The sequence below is a fragment of the Gigantopelta aegis genome, chromosome 6, assembly GCF_016097555.1.
Source record: "Gigantopelta aegis isolate Gae_Host chromosome 6, Gae_host_genome, whole genome shotgun sequence".
NCBI classification, from domain to species: Eukaryota; Metazoa; Mollusca; class Gastropoda; order Neomphalida; family Peltospiridae; genus Gigantopelta; species Gigantopelta aegis.
In genome coordinates, this window is record NC_054704.1 from 91,469,434 (window position 1) to 91,490,765 (window position 21,332).

The following is a 21,332-nucleotide window of genomic DNA, read 5'->3' on the forward strand; positions in this document are numbered from 1 at the left end:
TGGATCAAGATGTGTGTAGTGTTATTGGATTAGCGAAAGAGACACTTCGGTCCAGTTTTATAGTGTAATAAGAAAGAGTCCCTTCATTTACAGAAACAAACCAGTGCCAGTACGATGTGAATATCGTATTTTTGGGATGTCTATAAAAAATTGTGTAATTTTATGATTAAGTATTCTCGCCTTAGGTGCTTGAATCGTAGGATCGCACCCCGTCGGCAGACCAACTGGGTTTATCACCGTTCCAACCGGTGCCCCTCGACTGTGGTATACGCTCTCATGCCAGAGACTGGACTTGGGATAGATGTGCTTGAACATTTTGTGGGATATGGGCATGCTAATAGAATTCTACCTCTACGCCTATATGTGAAAAGGGGACGGGACGTAGCCCAGTGGTAAAGCGCTCCATTGATGCGCGGTCAGTTTCGGGTGGGTCCCCGTCGGTGGGCCCATTTGACTATTTCTCGTTCCAGCCAGTGCACCACGCCTGATATATCAAAGGTTGTGGGATGGGGCATATAAAGAATCCCTTGCTACTAATGGAAACATGTAGAGGGTTTCCTCTCTAAGACTATTATGTCAAAATTACCAAATGTTTAACATCCAATAGCCGATGATTAATAAATCTATGTGCTCTAGTGCTGTTGTTAAAAAAAAAAAATTGTATGTGAAAAAGTGCGTATAAAAAACCTTTGCTGCTAATAGAAAAATATGTTGTTGTTTTTTTGCTGAAAACTGCGTGTTAGAATTACCAAATGTTTGATATCCAGTGGCTGATGATTTATTAATCAACGTACCCTACTAGAAGTATCGTTGAACCAATATTTTTGTTCGACATTCCTCCTGATTAGCCGTTATAAAGTTTGTTTTGTTTAACGACACCACTAGAACACATTGATTAATTAATCATCGGCTAATGGATGTCAAACATTTGGTAATTCTGACACGTAGTCATCCGAGGAAACCTGCAACATTTTTCCTAACGTAGCAAGGGATCTTTTATATGCACTTTCTCACCGACTAGAAAACACATACCACGGCCTTTGACCAGTTGTGGTGCACTGATTGGAACGAGACGATTTGCCGTTATATATACTTTAGCCAATAATATTTATTTAGTCTGTGGACTATTAAACAATTAGTAGACGATTTTTGTCAGTGGACGAACTTCTGGTGGATGAAATGTACAGTGGATGAATCATTCAAAAGCCTCCATTTTGTACCCGATTGTGGTGTCGTTAAACAAAAACTTTAACTTTTATTATGTTAACATTATAGCATATGGGATTATATTTGATGTAGTAAAACCAAAAACGTGGTGCGTAATAGACTGGCCTCATAACGTAAGCGCAGCATAATAAAACATTAGTTGCTTATGCATTTTTCTGGAAGGTCATGTTTTTACAATAAAATAATGCATACTTATTTTATATATCAATTTAAATAAAGACAATATGGCAAATAATCGTGTATTGGTAAGTTAATGTCATGCTGGAATATACTCGTATATCGCACGCACATTAGACGTGATCCAAAGCAAAATGTATGTGAAAATACCTATTATCGTTGTAGTTAAATTGTCGTAGTAACAAAACAGCAATTTGTAAACATTTATCAAATTTAAAATGTTTTTGTTTGTTTAACAACACCATTAAAGCACATTGATTAATTAATAATTTCCTAATAGATTAGAAATTTTTAGTAATTCTGATTCGTCTTCAGTTCAGTAGACGGAACTTGCAGTACTTCATTTTGAATGCTAGTCAATTCGCCCCAAAACTAACTTGCCCCATTCCTACCAACTCACCCCAGTGTTTGAACAACTCGCCCCACACTTTACTGTCCGTAAATAATCATGACAAAATTAAAAATGGACATCTACAACTTCATTAAGATATTAATTTGGATCTTAGTCTTTGAAGTTAGGGTATAATATCCGCCCAGTCCCACCTTTATTATTTTTAATTGGGGTTAGGTTTAGGGATTAGGGTTAGGGGAGGGGGGACCGGGCAGATATTTTTCCGTATAAATTATATGTTTTATACGCAGGAGGGGTGGGACATAGCCCAGTAGGAAAGTGCTCACTTGACTCTTGGTCTGTCTGGGATCATTTCAGCCAGTACACCACAACTGACATATCAAAGGTTGTGGTATATGCTATCCTGTCTGTGAGATAGTGCAAAAAATAGATCCCTCACAAGACTTTATATGTCAGAATGACTAAATGTTTGACATTCAATAGCCGATGATTAATAAATCAATGTTCTCTATTGGTGTCGTAAAACATAATGTGTATAACTTGTGTATTTCAGGGCATAAAATTTGGCATGAACGATTTTGTCGTTCGTCTGTCAGATATGCAAAACCAATATCGACACGAACGACAGATCGTTCGTGCAAAAACTATAATCGCTCGTCAGAAAATGTAAACTGACATGTTTTGGCTAATATAACTATTTTTGAAATAAAATAATAAGAGAATGGGCCTAGCATTGCAGGTGTGAGAAAAAAACAATGTATCCGTTTGAACTCGACATCACGGTCAATTACAAAGTCGGCACTGTAAGTTGTAACATAGTCGCATAGTAACATAGTCGCACGTTCCCTTTGATCATTTCGCTATGTGTGGAAAACAATACGTGGTTTGGAAATTAAAGCGGTTTATGAGTATTTATTAAACGTGACATCACCTTAGCCCGGCATTTAGTTCTAAAGTTGTAAAATGTCAGGACCTAATGCGAAAAAAGACAAAAAGGACACAATTACAGACCTTGCCTTTTAAGGTGCGATCGCGCTCGTACAGCGCATATGATTTCAATCTGGCGAGTGTGAAAAATAACACACGTTACACTTAACAAACAGCGCACATAAAATAATGTTGTATATTGATTGTCACTATTTACCTCATGTAGCTGATAGAAAAATCCGTTTAATAATACCAGAAAAAAAATGTTACGAGAACGGTAGCGTCCATGCAATATTTTAATATATGACTGGTACTTATCTTTGCTATGCAACTTGGAAAACACAGGTGTAATAGACATCTTCGAAGACATACCAATCCGATCAAAAACTTCTTTGCTTATTTAATTTATTATTAATTAGAAACAGTTCACTTTTGTAAAGTAATAGATCACAACGTCTGATAAGGATAACTCATGTATAGTTATGACAAAACGAGAAAAGGGATTGAATTAAATGGTGGCTTCTGTAGCCTACACAAATGAACTCATTGCGGAAATCAGCGAAGTCGGTAAAGTTGTCTCGATTAGTTCATAACTGTTAGCCTACAAAGGTTACGCGAGGTCCCGAAAATGGCAATCGCGTAATTTTATACTTTTTTTTGAAAAAAGGAAAAAGAAATGAAATTTAGACGGAATAATAAAAAGAAGGAAAAGAAATGATAATAGGTATGTAGAAATAAGCCCAGGTATTTTTTTACGTCTATTATTTTTCTTTTTTTATCTTTAAAAAAAAATCAAATAAAACTTAATTTAAATATTTGTATTTCAGCCAGAGGTTAATGAATGTGTATATGTTATTTATATATGTATATATGTTGTAACAGTAATCAATGATCATTGCCGACTATTTATTTTTTGTTTCGTTTGTTAGAAAGTCACAGACCATGTGACTGGAACATGATTTGATGCTCTGGGGCATATTGACCAATCAAAGCTATCGGGGTCAGATTATACTGTCAGATAACTGTGTGCATCAAATTATCTGAATAGTACATATTGTAATTAAAAAATCAAATTGTCTGCATCAGTGTATATACATGTCATAATTATATTTCTATAATACTACTCCTGAAACTTTTTAATAAATTATAACTCCATTCCTGAAAGTGAAAAGAAGTCAGACTACACTTATGGACCAAACAACATAAAATTAAAAGAAAACATTATTGGCTTATTGGTTCATTTTTGCAACATATGTCTCTGCATTTACATGTACCATTTACTTCGTAAATTAATGATGCTTGGTTTTTACTCGCCTTAGCATTTTGATGAGTGCGATTTTTCACTCACCTAAGCATTTTGAGGTTTGTGATTTTTCACTCGCCTTTGTTTTTCAAAAGTCAAGGACTGCCATTAGTGAAAAAACTTTCAAAAAATTGTGGTTTTCCGACGATTTCGCAGTTAACACAAAGAGAATGGCGATGTATGTAAAGTTATATGCAACGTATGTACGGAGCATTGAACAGCGGTTTAAGATACATTGTTGATATATATTTTTTTTTTAAAGGTAGGTAATAAATACAGAACCTCACATAATTATTTTCGCTTTGTACACGTTTATTGTGAGCAAGAACATACCACTTGACCGCTATGCAATAAACTCGTGCGGAAGCGAAAAAAGATGTATGTGAAGTTCTGTATATTTATTTACTTTTTGACACCTCGATTGGATCGATCGCGGATTCGCAGAACTTCGGGTCTTTCTGTTCAGACCCGGAAGCGCAAAGCTTCTGGGAAATCCAGTTTCGTTCAGACTATTGTTTGGCGCCAACAAGTACTCCCCTGTAACAGAACCGATGGGGTAGTGTGCTGAAATGTAAATGGCAGCTTTCAAGTTAGTCCCAGCATGCCAAATAATAATAATAATTTAGTATTTATAATAAGAATTTGGAGAAAAGCTATGAAAATCGCCCATCTTAGATTCTCATTTGATTACCATTGCCGGTTAACCTTTTCATTTGTATCTGAACCACTGGAGAAAATCGTTCGTGCAAACACTAAAACCACACGAACGACATATCATTTGTCTGAAAAAATCAAATTTATGCCCTGGTATTTTATAATTTGAGATGAAGCTTCTGGAAATTATATAGTTAGTTTGTTATATGTAATAAAAAGATGAAAAACCTGTCCATTTTGTTTGATGAAAAACTAACAATAAACCCTCCTCTGTTCAACAGTAAGCAGTATTTTCAAACATTTCTGTCCAAGGTCACTTTCAATTTTGATATTTTATTAAATTCTTGACAAAAGTTAGTTTCATTATGTAGTTATGATAATATCAGTTATTATTCTTTCTTTTTTTCAGCAATGGGCAACATTTGCTAGAACTTGGTGGATATTTGATGCAAAACATCAGTGTCCCATAAAGTCATCAAGGAAGATCGCACACTATCTTCAGGGCTTTCATAAACCAGTGTATCACCCACTCAGTATGTACTTGTGTACATGTATCATGTGGTATTCAAGGAATATATTGTTTTCAAAATCGTCATTTAAATATTAGCAACTACTGGTTAATGTTTTAAAATTGTGTGGCAAATCATGGCGCGATACTGAACAATATATTCCCTGTTATTCCAATAGCTAAATAGTTAATCAACAATATATACAAATATTACACATGTTGTTCGATTAAAGTATTTGTATAAGAAACTGACCCATTGGTAGAAATATATAATTTAAACTTTTTTCACAGTTTTCTCCAAAACATTGTTTTTAAAGCTCTTATTATCTTTATTACAAGAATTCATAGCTTATAAATCTAGAAAAAAGAGGAAACAAAGAAACAACACAAAACAAACCAACACAAAGTATTTGGCACAATTTAATTCATTGTTATTGACAATTGATCGGTTAATGCTAAAATTAGATTACCTCTTAAGTACCTTACACTAGAGTAATGTTTTGTAGTGCTCACCAACCTTGCCCATTTTAATAGAAGAACAGTCGTTCAACAATGTCATCTTGAAAAGGTAATAATTGAAGCTGCAATCACACTAGTTACTAACCAGTATCACCAATTAACAATTAATGCAGAACACAAACACAGCTACGTTTTAATAAATTCAAGTCTTTCCATCAGCAGTCTTGAGATAATTATAAGCAACTGATTTGAGGAAATAATATTATAATACTTTGTATGAATAATGAATGTACATAATATTTTTAATCCAGGTGATATTGGTGACCATGTGGTAGTATTCAACAGTAAACACATTGCCATGAAAGGAGAATACTGGAGAACTTGGAAATACTTCCATCACACTGGGTAAATACAAGTAGTTTTGTTAGGACTTGCAGAATTATTCACATGGAGGTTAAAATGTGGAGTGTGGGATTGGAAGCTGTTTTAAGACACTTTTGGATGGGTGCTGAAATGAAAAGTATCTAGTCTGCCATTATTTGTGCTAGACCATCAATTGTTAAAGTACCTTCAACGTTTGTTTTTTCATTTTGATAGTACTTTTGTTCAGTATTTTAGCCATTACTTTGTTTAATACAGGAGAGCGGAGATGACTGAAATAAAAGATTAAAAAATAACTTTATAAAAATTGTTCAAGAACACATTTTTAAGATTAAAAGTAATAAAACAATTTACAAGTTACACAATGTAAGTAATATTTCGTTTGAATGTCATACGTACATCTATTTAAGATTCAAGAATGCTTTCATCAGCCATAGCCTTTTACAAATTAGTCAGGGACTCGATGAGTTACATGTAGAAATACGACATAATTACCAATTTTCTGGAATATGCTTCATTGGTCAGTGCTATAAAATCATTCATTTACAACCTAGATAATTTAAATGATGATGTTTTTATAGCATTACAAAATCCTGTTCTTCCATATAACTTAAAGGTTTTGTTCAAAGATCAGAAAGGTTGCAAACATATATATATATGATTTACTGAACACTCAAACCACCATTCCAAAATCACAAATAAAATATTCTAAGGAAGGATATATCTATGATATATATGATTGGGAAAAATATTACATTCTACCCTTTAGATCCGTCAAAAGCACAACATTATCTTGGTTTCAGTATAAAATCATACACAGAATTCTTACAACTAACAAATTTCTAAATATGATGGATTATATTGATTCCAATGCCTGTAGTTTTTGCAACAAATCACCTGAAACCATACAACACCACCTATTTGAATGTAGTTTAGTACATTCTCTGTGGAAAGCAGTAGAAGGATGGATAAGAAATGAAACTGGAATTAATATCACTCTAAGAGACATAGTTATGTTAGGCATGATCAACAACGAAAAAGGTGATTTTGTAAATTGGCTGACTATCAACATAAAATATTATATTTACAGTATGAAAATACAAAAAAGAAATTTACATGTCAATGCCGCGAAAAATATTCTACAAATTAATTTTGAAATAGAAAAGTATATTTATTACAAAAATTGCAACTATGAAGCATTTCATAAGCAATGGACACCCTATAAAACACTCTTTGAAAGAATGTTTTAATTAAAAATAATGCTTTGAAAGTCCACTTGGAAATAGAGTACTAATTAAAATGTCATTCTCTAATACTCTCTCAATATCCCCACAACTTCTTCATACTTATCTGTTGCACCGTCTCTCTCTCTCTCTCTCTCTCTCTCTCTCTCTCTCTCTCTCTCTCTCTCTCTCTCTCTCTCCGTCTTATAAATACCACAGAAAGCATTAACATATTTAAATAGCATATTTTGTTTAGATACTATTGTTTAAATATGTACTTTGTAAGGCAGTGACCACGGCTCCCCAACCTGTTCACTGTCTATGTTCTGGGGGCAATAAATCTTTAAAAAAAACAAAAAAAAACACCATGTAGGTACTAGGTTTAGTGTTTTGCTCAAGTTTATGTGAAAACAGATTTTGGATAAATATGTTTGTGTATGTTGGCTTTTAAAGGCACAGACTCTAGTTTCAACTCGTAAAAATGGACACTAAGTTTATTTAATCTACAAACCTATAACACATATGGATAAAGTTACAACAGAGTGAAACAAGTCTCTGTGACGTTAAAACCAGAAAATATCCTTTAAAAATAGACTAGAACTCGAATCAATAACTGCTACTTCTCAGTCGCACATGCATTTTTAAAAATATGAAAAATGCATTTTGTGGTATTAGAAACAACAGGATGGCCAGAAACACTTTGGTTGTACAGAAATGGATAATATAAACAATAAAATATAAGTAATGTTTGATTTCAGTGATCATAAACGGCTCTAATAGTAAAAAATATGCTATAGTATTTAAAAACTAGGGTCTGTCCCTTTAAAAAAACCCCCAAAAAACAATGTATATCTGTTGCACTTTGGTATTGTGTTAAGATAAAAAGAAGCCACTGTTTGTCACAGGTATCCACGTGGAGCTTCCTGGACCTCAGCATGGAGGATGCACGACATGGACCAAACAAAGGTTTGTACATTTATTACACACACACACTGTCTGTATACCACACCTAAAGACTGCAATGTTTATGGGAAGCACTTTTTCGGTTCTTTGCCTTGTGGACATGGTAATTACGGTAATAGTGAATAAAGCTAGATTGTAATGGGCAGCAGACTTTTAGTCCTGTGAATTTCCATAGATTTGGTGTCCAGTGTCAGTCTGCATAATTTCAATATATTCAAAATGTGTTGTTATTTTGATAAAAACTGCTGACATCACTAAAGTGAATAAACAATGTTTGATTTTGTTTTAGATAATAACAAAGCACGTATACAGCACTCTACCGGGAACTCTGCTGAGAAGAACAATGATGCGACGACTGCATGTTTTCCCAGATGAAGTAGGTGCAGCCCTCGTATTTATAGTCAAGTAAACTGTTTGTTCAGTACCGCGTCGTGATTCACTATGCAAATTTCAAAAATCACTACATAATTATAAACTTTAAATAGTAGTTGCTACTCAATTTTCAACTGATCACCTTTTTTTCTCTCTTCATCTTCTTCTTCTTCTTCTTCTTCTTCTTCTTCTTCTTCTTCTGCATTCAAGCTATAGTTGATCATGCTTTAGATTTGAAGTCTGGTTGTGATGATAAAAAAACAGTGTCTCTGTCAAGTCTTCTTTGGAAGCCCAAAGCTTGACAGCCAGTGTTACTCCGTTCAGGCTGTACATATGGGATCTGAGATGGCAGTGACCGGTTCTTAACCTCATCACCAAATCATTATTAAAAATAAAATGGTCCCTATAGTCATTGTGAAACCTTTCCAGAATACACATTTTATTTATGCAAAAGCTGAATACATCTTCTGTAGGTTGTTTGCACTGGACATCATGACTGAAAAAAATAACTTCTGCTAATTTGAGAGATATAATTTGTACACCACCGAGAAAACACGCTCTTGGCCAATACTGGTGCACTTTAGTCTAGAGACAAGCTATGGGGAACCAAATGTGAACTGATCAACACCACAGTTATCAGGAACATACAAATCCTAATCTAAATTAAGAGCTGTAACCAGCAGTGTTTGAACACAGAAGAAGAAAAAGACGAAGAAGAGAGTTAATTTCTAAAAACTATTTGTACCCACAAAAAAGGACGAAAAGCACGTTACATAAATGATTTTATGAAGAACAATACACGATTAACTGTTGAAGACGAATTATCTTACAAGTGGTTGTCAGATGTATATAATGAGCGAAAGTGAGTTAGATATGGTTGGAAAACACAAGTAAACCATGATGCCTCAAGCAAGGTAATGAGCTGAATTTACGAAGTCGTTTATGTTAAAATGCAGGTGTTTAAGTATTGTAAATGTATGTAGTTACACATGTGTAAGACATAAACAGGTGTTTAAGTATTGTAATGTATGTAGTTACACGTGTGTAAGACATAAACAGGCTTTGTAAATTCAGCTCTATATGTCTTTTTAAAACAGCCCTATATACTATTTTAACACATAATTGTTTTACTTTATTTAGTTCACCTTTTTGACTGATGTAAATTATATTTTATGTTTTAGAACATTCCTGAGGAGATTTTGAGGAATGTCACAGATCAAATCCACCAAGTACAGCCGATACCCAGGAGGCTGGATGAGTATACCAGTGAGGAAATCGAAAACTTCCCACAACTGTTTGACTGGTAGGTGTAACGCACAGTCTTTCAATATGGTGCTCAAACAAGTGATGGACAGTAGCTATACTTGTTATATAGCATAGGTGTCAGAAGATGGAAGCAACTGGGGGGGATGGGGGTAGTGGCACTTATTAAATACGAGTTCATATTGTGGCTCTCCCAGTTTCAGAGTTGGGGGGCATCTACACCCCCCAGGCCACCAGGCTATATCCCTCCCATGTAACAGTTACTGAGCTATATCCCACCCCTGTTTCACTGAGCTATATCCCACCCCTGTTTCACTGAGCTATCTCCCACCCGTGTTACTGAGCTATATCCCACCCCTGTGTTACTGAGCTATATCCCACCCTGTGTTACTGAGCTATATCCCACCCCTGTTTCACTGAGCTATATCCCACCCCTGTGTTACTGAGCTATATCCCACCCCTGTTTCACCGAGCTATATCCCACCCCTGTTTTACTGAGCTATATCCCACCCCTGTTTCACCGAGCTATATCCCACCCCTGTTTCACCGAGCTATATCCCACCCCTGTTTCACCGAGCTATATCCCACCCCTGTTTCACCGAGCTATATCCCACCCCTGTTTTACTGAGCTATATCCCACCCATTTCACCGAGCTATATCCCACCCCTGTTTTACCGAACTATATCCCACCCCTGTTTCACCGAGCTATATCCCACCCATGTTTCACCGAGCTATATCCCACCCATGTTTCACCGAGCTATATTCCTCCCATTTAACAGTTTTACTGAGCTATATCCCACCCATGTTTCACTGAGCTATATCCCACCCCTCTTTCACCGAGCTATATCCCACCCCTGTTTCACCGAGCTATATCCCACCCCTGTTTCACCGAGCTATATTCCTCCCATTTAACAGTTTTACTGAGCTATATCCCACCCATGTTTCACTGAGCTATATCCCACCCATGTTTCACCGAGCTATATCACAGCCCTGTTTTACTGAGCTATATCCCACCCATGTTTCACCGAGCTATATCCCATCCATGTTTCACCGAGCTATATTCCTCCCATTTAACAGTTTTACTGAGCTATATCCCACCCATGTTTCACTGAGCTATATCCCACCCATGTTTCACCGAGCTATATCACACCCCTGTTTTACTGAGCTATATCCCACCCATGTTTCACCGAGCTATATCCCACCCGTTTCACCGAGCTATATCTCACCCCTGTTTCACCGAGCTATATCCCACCCCTGTTTCACCGAGCTATATCCCACCCCTGTTTCACCGAGCTATATCCCACCCATGTTTCACCGAGCTATATCCCACCCATGTTTCACCGAGCTATATTCCTCCCATTTAACAGTTTTACTGAGCTATATCCCACCCATGTTTCACCGAGCTATATCCCACCCATGTTTCACCGAGCTATATCCCACCCGTTTCACCGAGCTATATCCACCCATGTTTCACTGAGCTATATCCCAGACATGTTTCACCAAGCTATATCCCTCCCATGTAACAGTTTTACTGAGCTATATCCCACCCATGTTTCACTGAGCTATATCCCACCCCTGTTTCACTGAGCTATATCCCTCCCATGTAACAGTTTCACCGATCTATGTCCCACCCCTGTTTCACCGAGCTATATCCCACCCCTGTTTCACCGAGCTATATCCCACCCCTGTTTCACCGAGCTATATCCCACCCATGTTTCACTGAGCTATATCCCACCCATGTTTCACCGATATTTCACTGAGCTATATCCCACTCATGTTTCACTGAGCTATATCCCCACCCATGTTTCACTGAGCTGTATCCCCACCCATGTTTCACTGAGCTGTATCCCACCCATGTTTCACCGAGCTATATCCCACCCCTGTTTCACCGAGCTATATCCCTCCCATGTAACAGTTTTACTGAGCTATATCCCACCCATGTTTCACAGAGCTATATCCCACCCGTTTCACCAAGCTATATCCCACCCATGTTTCACTCAGCTATATCCCACCCATGTTTCACCGATGTTTCACCGAGCTATATCCCACCCATGTTTCACTGAGCTATATCCCCACCCATGTTTCACTGAGCTGTATCCCCACCCATGTTTCACTGAGCTATATCCCACCAATGTTTCACCGAGCTATATCCCACCCCTGTTTCACTGAGCTATGTCCCACCCATGTTTCACCGAGCTATGTCCCACCCATGTTTCACCGAGCTATGTCCCACCCATGTTTCACTGAGCTATATCCCACCCCTGTTTCACTGAGCTATCTCCCACCCGTGTTACTGAGCTATATCCCACCCCTGTGTTACTGAGCTATATCCCACCCTGTGTTACTGAGCTATATCCCACCCCTGTTTCACTGAGCTATATCCCACCCCTGTGTTACTGAGCTATATCCCACCCCTGTTTCACCGAGCTATATCCCACCCCTGTTTTACTGAGCTATATCCCACCCCTGTTTCACCGAGCTATATCCCACCCCTGTTTCACCGAGCTATATCCCACCCCTGTTTCACCGAGCTATATCCCACCCCTGTTTCACCGAGCTATATCCCACCCCTGTTTTACTGAGCTATATCCCACCCATTTCACCGAGCTATATCCCACCCCTGTTTTACCGAACTATATCCCACCCCTGTTTCACCGAGCTATATCCCACCCATGTTTCACCGAGCTATATCCCACCCATGTTTCACCGAGCTATATTCCTCCCATTTAACAGTTTTACTGAGCTATATCCCACCCATGTTTCACTGAGCTATATCCCACCCCTCTTTCACCGAGCTATATCCCACCCCTGTTTCACCGAGCTATATCCCACCCCTGTTTCACCGAGCTATATTCCTCCCATTTAACAGTTTTACTGAGCTATATCCCACCCATGTTTCACTGAGCTATATCCCACCCATGTTTCACCGAGCTATATCACAGCCCTGTTTTACTGAGCTATATCCCACCCATGTTTCACCGAGCTATATCCCATCCATGTTTCACCGAGCTATATTCCTCCCATTTAACAGTTTTACTGAGCTATATCCCACCCATGTTTCACTGAGCTATATCCCACCCGTTTCACCGAGCTATATCTCACCCCTGTTTCACCGAGCTATATCCCACCCCTGTTTCACCGAGCTATATCCCACCCCTGTTTCACCGAGCTATATCCCACCCATGTTTCACCGAGCTATATCCCACCCATGTTTCACCGAGCTATATTCCTCCCATTTAACAGTTTTACTGAGCTATATCCCACCCATGTTTCACCGAGCTATATCCCACCCGTTTCACCGAGCTATATCCACCCATGTTTCACTGAGCTATATCCCAGACATGTTTCACCAAGCTATATCCCTCCCATGTAACAGTTTTACTGAGCTATATCCCACCCATGTTTCACTGAGCTATATCCCACCCCTGTTTCACTGAGCTATATCCCTCCCATGTAACAGTTTCACCGATCTATGTCCCACCCCTGTTTCACCGAGCTATATCCCACCCCTGTTTCACCGAGCTATATCCCACCCCTGTTTCACCGAGCTATATCCCACCCATGTTTCACTGAGCTATATCCCACCCATGTTTCACCGATATTTCACTGAGCTATATCCCACTCATGTTTCACTGAGCTATATCCCCACCCATGTTTCACTGAGCTGTATCCCCACCCATGTTTCACTGAGCTGTATCCCACCCATGTTTCACCGAGCTATATCCCACCCCTGTTTCACCGAGCTATATCCCTCCCATGTAACAGTTTTACTGAGCTATATCCCACCCATGTTTCACAGAGCTATATCCCACCCGTTTCACCAAGCTATATCCCACCCATGTTTCACTCAGCTATATCCCACCCATGTTTCACCGATGTTTCACCGAGCTATATCCCACCCATGTTTCACTGAGCTATATCCCCACCCATGTTTCACTGAGCTGTATCCCCACCCATGTTTCACTGAGCTATATCCCACCAATGTTTCACCGAGCTATATCCCACCCCTGTTTCACTGAGCTATGTCCCACCCATGTTTCACCGAGCTATGTCCCACCCATGTTTCACCGAGCTATGTCCCACCCATGTTTCACTGAGCTATGTCCTACCCCTGTTTCACTGAGCTATGTCCCACCCATGTTTCACCGAGCTATGTCCCACCCATGTTTCACCGAGCTATGTCCCACCCATGTTTCACTGAGCTATATCCTACCCCTGTTTCACTGAGCTATATCCCACCCCTGTTTCACCGAGCTATATCCCACTCATGTTTCACCGAGCTATATCCCACCCATGTTTCACCGAGCTATATCACACCCATGTTTCACCGAGCTATATCACACCCCTATTTTACTGAGCTATATCCCACCCATGTTTCACCGAGCTATATCCCACCCGTTTCACCGAGCTATATCTCACCCCTGTTTCACCGAGCTATATCCCACCCCTGTTTCACCGAGCTATATCCCACCCCTGTTTCACCGAGCTATATCCCACCCATGTTTCACCGAGCTATATCCCACCCATGTTTCACCGAGCTATATTCCTCCCATTTAACAGTTTTACTGAGCTATATCCCACCCATGTTTCACCGAGCTATATCCCACCCATGTTTCACCGAGCTATATCCCACCCGTTTCACCGAGCTATATCCACCCATGTTTCACTGAGCTATATCCCAGACATGTTTCACCAAGCTATATCCCTCCCATGTAACAGTTTTACTGAGCTATATCCCACCCATGTTTCACTGAGCTATATCCCTCCCATGTAACAGTTTTACTGAGCTATATCCCCACCCATGTTTCACTGAGCTATATCCCACCCCTGTTTCACTGAGCTATATCCCTCCCATGTAACAGTTTCACTGAGCTATATCCCCACCCATGTTTCACTGAGCTATATCCCACCCCTGTTTCACCGATCTATGTCCCACCCCTGTTTCACCGAGCTATATCCCACCCCTGTTTCACCGAGCTATATCCCACCCCTGTTTCACCGAGCTATATCACACCCATGTTTCACTGAGCTATATCCCACCCATGTTTCACCGATATTTCACTGAGCTATATCCCACTCATGTTTCACTGAGCTATATCCCCACCCATGTTTCACTGAGCTGTATCCCACCCATGTTTCACCGAGCTATATCCCACCTGTTTCACTGAGCTATATCCCTCCCATGTAACAGTTTTACTGAGCTATATCCCACCCATGTTTCACAGAGCTATATCCCACCCGTTTCACCAAGCTATATCCCACCCATGTTTCACTCAGCTATATCCCACCCATGTTTCACCGATGTTTCACCGAGCTATATCCCACCCATGTTTCACTGAGCTATATCCCCACCCATGTTTCACTGAGCTGTATCCCCACCCATGTTTCACTGAGCTATATCCCACCAATGTTTCACCGAGCTATATCCCACCCCTGTTTCACTGAGCTATGTCCCACCCATGTTTCACCGAGCTATGTCCCACCCATGTTTCACCGAGCTATGTCCCACCCATGTTTCACTGAGCTATGTCCCACCCCTGTTTCACTGAGCTATGTCCCACCCATGTTTCACCGAGCTATATCCCACCCATGTTTCACCGAGCTATGTCCCACCCATGTTTCACTGAGCTATATCCTACCCCTGTTTCACTGAGCTATATCCCACCCCTGTTTCACCGAGCTATATCCCACTCATGTTTCACCGAGCTATATCCCACCCATGTTTCACCGAGCTATGTCCCACCCATGTTTCACTGAGCTATGTCCTACCTCTGTTTCACTGAGCTATATCCCACCCATGTCCAACCCATGTTTCACTGAGCTATGTCCTACCCCTGTTTCACTGAGCTATGTCCCACCCTGTTTCACTAAGCTATGTCCTACCCCTGTTTCACCGAGCTATGTCCCACCCATTGTTTCACTGAGCTATGTCCCACCCATGTTTCACTGAGCTATGTCCCACCCATGTTTCTCCGAGCTATGTCCCACCCATGTTTCACTGAGCTATGTCCTACCTCTGTTTCACTGAGCTATATCCCACCCATGTCCAACCCATGTTTCACTGAGCTATGTCCTACCCCTGTTTCACTGAGCTATATCCCACCCATGTTTCACCGAGCTATGTCCCACTCCTGTTTCACCGAGCTATGTCCCACCCTGTTTCACTGAGCTATGTCCTACCCCTGTTTCACCGAGCTATGTACCATCCATTGTTTCACTGAGCTATGTCCCACCCCTGTTTCACTGAGCTATGTCCTTCCCCTGTTTCACTGAGCTATATCCCACCCCTGTTTCACCGAGCTATGTCCCACCCCTGTTTCACCGAGCTATGTCCCACCCCTGTTTTACTGAGCTATGTCCCACCTCTGTTTCACTGAGCTATATCCCACCCCTGTTTCACTGAACTATATCCCACCCCTGTTTCACTGAGTTATATCCCACCCCTGTTTCACTGAGCTATATGCCACCCATTTCACTGAGCTATCTCCCACCCCTGTGTTACTGAGCTATATCCCACCCATGTTTCACTGAGCTATATCCCTCATGTGTGTTACTGAGCTATATCCCACCCCTGTTACTGAACTATATCCCTCATGTGTGTTACTGAGCTATATCCCACCCCTGTTTCACTGAGCTATATCCCACCTGTCACGGGGATCCTATAATACTCGTAACTGAATAAAACACGATTATCCAAATATCTCTCCTAACTGTATATCTATTAGATCTCTCTGTATCGGGCAGTCTAATACCCGAGTGGCTCGGCTCTAGGTATATCCAGAGATAAGATCTTATATAAATATATATATATATATATAGCACGTTTAGTTCACTAGAAAACACAACAAAACACAATACACTTTGGAATCTGTATTAACACTACGCTGACAAATGTACTTGCCGCAGTAGTTAATTAACAACAAAAATATAAACACAACCCAAAGCTAATCACTTAATTAGTTAATCACTAGGTGTCTAGTTTACACAATATTCTAATCACTTCATCGTGATACAATGCACACACATGTGATAATTGAGAAATGCTTCCAGGGGAACTTAATTAATAAAGGAATTACAACTCTATTCCTAACTGGTTAATTTTTAATGAACCCTTAAATACTCCGTCAGTAACCTTGTAATACAGAATTAATACTGGTACATATCACAATAAAGACAATAACATACAGTTTACCTAGGTCCTCTAGGATGACCGGCTAAGCTTATCTTACCAAATACTCGTATAAAAATATTAGAACAGTGAATCCTACAATTTACTTCATCAGAATACCGGATACACTGTCTAAAGAATATTGGTATAATACAGTATTAAAATATTTAAAGTCACATCAATCACATCAAGGTTATACAACAGAGCAGAAAAATATATTTACCACGTCCAGACTGAACTTATATAGATCGTTCAGTGGACGACGTCCGTTCCCCTGGATACTTCCAATGTTTCTCCCCGATATATCTAAAATCCTATCTATTTATTCAAAAATCTCAGAGACAGCGAATATCGCCTGGGGGCACAACGCAGTACCTCACCTATCATGTGGTATTTCCACAACTCCCAGGGACGGTATTTCTTCTTAGATGACCAGACTTACTGTCGCCTAGTTCGCCAGAATCCACGGTCGTAAAACCGCACCACAGGCGAAAAGATAAGAGCATGTTCCGTCACACCACCCCTGTGTTACTGAGCTATATCCTTTGCATTTCTTTGAGTGATATCCTACTGTTTCAGGGAGCTATATTCTGCCTGTTTTACTGAGACATTTCTCTGAGCTATATTCCATCCACTTCACTTTTCTATATTCCACCCATATTTCACATAGCTATGTCCCACCTCTTAATCATTGAGCTATGTCCCACCTCTTATTCATTGAGTTATGTCCCACTCCTATTTCACTGAGCTATATACCGCCAGTTTCACTGAGCTGTATCCTGCCCATTTCACTGAGATATATCCTGTCTCCATTTCCCTTAGATATATCCGGCCAGTTCATTGAGCTTTATCCTGCCACTGTTATACTGAGCTCTATCTGGCCCATTTCATGTAGCTGTATCCTACAACTCCCTCCATTCTATTTGAAGAGACCTTTAGATGAGAAAGTGTTTCGTCTACATGAGGGTGTTTTTAACATAAAAGCTTAGATGACATACATGGGTGCACAAATGTGAAATTGTGATAGTTGCCCGGTGGGCAACCCAGTAGCTGAAGTTTGGATGATGTTTCATCTCTTGGTTGCCCACATATTTCATAAAACGTTTTATGAATATAATTTTGAACTGTCTTTAAAAGGAAACTGAAATTTAAAATGTTTTTATTATTATCATTACTTATCAGTTTAGTTTTATTTCTTTTTTAACATTGTTTATCTACAGCTCATCTTCGCTTAGGCTGACAAAAAGTTAGTTTTGTTTAACGACACCACTGGAACACACTGATTAATTAATCATCGGCTATTGGATGTCAAACATTTAGTAATTCTGACTCGTAATCATCAGAGGAAACCCACTACATTTTTCCTTAATGCAGCAAGGGATCTTTTATATGCAGAAGACAGAAAGGCACATACCACAGCCTTTGTCCGGTTGTTGTGCACTGGTTGGAACGAGAAACAAACCAATCAGCTGAATGGATCCACAAAGGTGGTTCGATCTCAGACAGAAAGGCACATACCACAGCCTTTGTCCGGTTGTTGTGCACTGGTTGGAACGAGAAACAAACCAATCAGCTGAATGGATCCACAGAGGTGGTTCGATCTCGCTGTCAGTCATAATACTTTGATGAATTCAGGGCTCATCAAGGATTAAAAATACCTGTAGCCAAAAACATTGCCAAATGGGATTTTTATTTGCCATAATGAAAATGTTTTAGCCAAAATTGTTTTGTGTAGTACTGTATAGAGTATTTATATATGAATATGAAAATGTATCTTTTTCAGCTAATTATGTACAAACTGGAATACATCTGAATAACAAAATTATTCCCGATCAAAATCAAAGAGTGCAATGGGGGTAGGGGCAGTTAATATATTACTTTGATTTTTCAGTGGGTTAGGGGAGATATGCAGAGTTGGAAGCCAATGCCCTCTGCAAACACACACCAAATTCTAAGGCCTATGTCATTAATAAAAATCTGAGAGCCAATACTCTTCTTCTTTTTTTAAACAGTGCTCATTATTTCTGTAAAATAGCAATCTTTATTTTGGTATGAACTGCTTTTAATTGTATTTTAAAATAACCCATCTATTCCCCAACAATTTCGTAATTTGCGCCATTTTGTCGATTTCCGCGTCGTGTTAAATGCTTGTTGTTGATTTCATCTTGTAAAATACTTAGCCTAAGAATGCTGACTTCACGTTATGACAACTATCCATTTACGTCAGAAGGTTTTGATTAAAAAGATAATGAATTCAAATTTTACGGTCTTTTTAAAATCTAGCTTACTTTTGAGATGTCACCTCACAGTCAACAAATTTATATAATATTTTATCTAACAAATATCATGATTATTTTTAACTAATTGTATTCAGTGTATGTTTAACCGCAATTTGTATAAATACTGCATGTTCCTTTCCCGCGATTGCGAAATGCATGAGTGCGAAATTAACAAAGACAACGGAAATAAACAAACGAAACAGCAATTAAGTATTCATTGATGCGAACAACTATTTGGTGGTGGTGGGTTTTCTCACAAATTTACATCAAGATTTACTTGCGTGTAATCGTATTGTTTAATGTCTGCAACGATGTCTTTTGACACGTGCAACAGTCTCGGCTGACTGTCAAGCGTGACCTATATGTACACTGAGACAGCCAACGAACGTTTTCCAAACGTTCGCGAACTATGCGATTGGTTCCCGACGTGGACATTGGGTTTAACGCGAAGCGCATAAACCAGTTTAGCGGACGTTTTTGTTTTGCTCGGTCTAGTTAACTCGGCCCTAGCCTACTTGTCTTTGGCCCTGAACTAGCATGTGTATTGAAACTGACACGCAATTTCGGTCCGTTTTTATTACTTTGGCTCAAAGACTTTACAGAATTAAAATAACACGCTACAGATTTTTCAGACTTTTCTTGCATACATGTTGCCGTTAAAATTAATAACTGTGATTATTAAAATAAGCAAACATTGTTATGCTGAATTCTTGATGACACCGCTTCTCGTTACCAGTCGCGAGATCCGTTAATATTTGGTATGATTATTATTATATGTTAGGTGTCGGATAGATTATGTCACCGATTGTTCACATCGGAAGATAGAAAATGGCGTAGACAAATGTTTAGCTCAGAACTGGATGGTTGTTGGTGTAGTTTGTGGCCTTTCATATGTCTTGTGCCCTTTGCTAATAACCACCATTCTGAAACGTATCTGTCTGCATTGAACTCGTCAAAATCATGCACGGTGGACGCTGAGTGGATGGCAGCGTTAGGGTGGATATTTATATTGCCTGTCAGTCAAGTTATCAGTTTCGATACTTTTGAATTGCCCGTGACTGTTCGAGTGTCGGGAAGTTTTGTTTTTCATTTTACTTGTTTGATGATTTTCTTGGTTGCCCGTCGGGCAACTGTTTGACAAAGAATGGTTGCCCGCAACATATATTGGTTGTCCCGGGCGCTCGGACAACCGATTTGTGCACCCCTGACATAATTTTATTTGATTTATTGCAGGCCAGAAGAGTTTGTAATAAACTACGGAAAGAAGAAGCCCCCAAGATGACGTGTGTTGATCCACCAAGTGCTGTACAAGACAGTTTGATTTCTAGTTGTGTGTGTCTCCGTGAAGTGAACACAATGAGATATTTCACAGTGTGATGTCTGATGTTTGTCCTGAGGTTTAGTCAGTCATGTTAACACTTCAACTTGAGGATTCATGCTGGAAATATTTCTGTTTTAAGTCGGTGTCATGGCTGTTATTAAGATAATATGGGTGGAGGTCATTTCCTACATGCAGTCATATTTCCAGCCTTATGGGTGGAGGTCATTTCCTTCCCACAGTCATTAAACTCAAAAACGTATATTTAATTTGTTTGCCTTTTTTACTACTTGTTGACATGTTGCTGTATGACCAAAATAGCAGATGATTTTGTTCCCTGTAGAGTTTTATTATGTCTGTACTGTGTGCTGCCTCCTCCCAAATAACAAAATTATAATTGCTACAAAAACAACTAATTTGTGTTCTTTGTAAGTAAATGTTTTAAAAAGTATTATCAGTCATATGAAGTGAAAAATATGCAGTTAGCGGATGAGAACCTGTTCAGTGTGCCATAACCAAACCATGTTCCGTGTACCCTAATCAGAGATGGGTTCAGAATATAGTTTGGTTCCCACTCATTCACACACTTTTAATGAAGTGCAAACAAAATATGAATAATAGTAATAATGAGCATCTACCAGACTTATGACCTCCGCACCAGTGGTTGCCTCAAGATCTCTGGTCCGACACTTAGTGCTGTAACAAATGTTCATATGAATATCCTGCACTTACATGTTGGAATAAATATTTTATAAAGA

General features: G+C 39.3%; 1 protein-coding gene across 2 annotated transcripts; it reads left to right on the forward strand.

Annotated features, from left to right (window-relative positions):
- Positions 1-1,322: 1,322 nt before the first annotated feature.
- LOC121375633 (39S ribosomal protein L13, mitochondrial-like) lies at positions 1,323-21,332 on the forward strand. Of its 2 annotated transcripts, none has more exons than XM_041503179.1 (7): positions 1,323-1,472; positions 5,050-5,173; positions 5,919-6,012; positions 8,117-8,177; positions 8,464-8,550; positions 9,728-9,849; positions 20,490-21,332. In XM_041503179.1, exons 1-7 carry the CDS (start codon positions 1,452-1,454, stop codon positions 20,536-20,538), a joined length of 558 nt encoding a protein of 185 aa, XP_041359113.1. In that variant the 5' UTR covers positions 1,323-1,451; the 3' UTR covers positions 20,539-21,332. The 2 variants fall into 2 exon arrangements, with proteins under 2 accessions (XP_041359113.1, XP_041359112.1); XM_041503178.1 differs by having other exon boundaries at positions 1,426-1,540.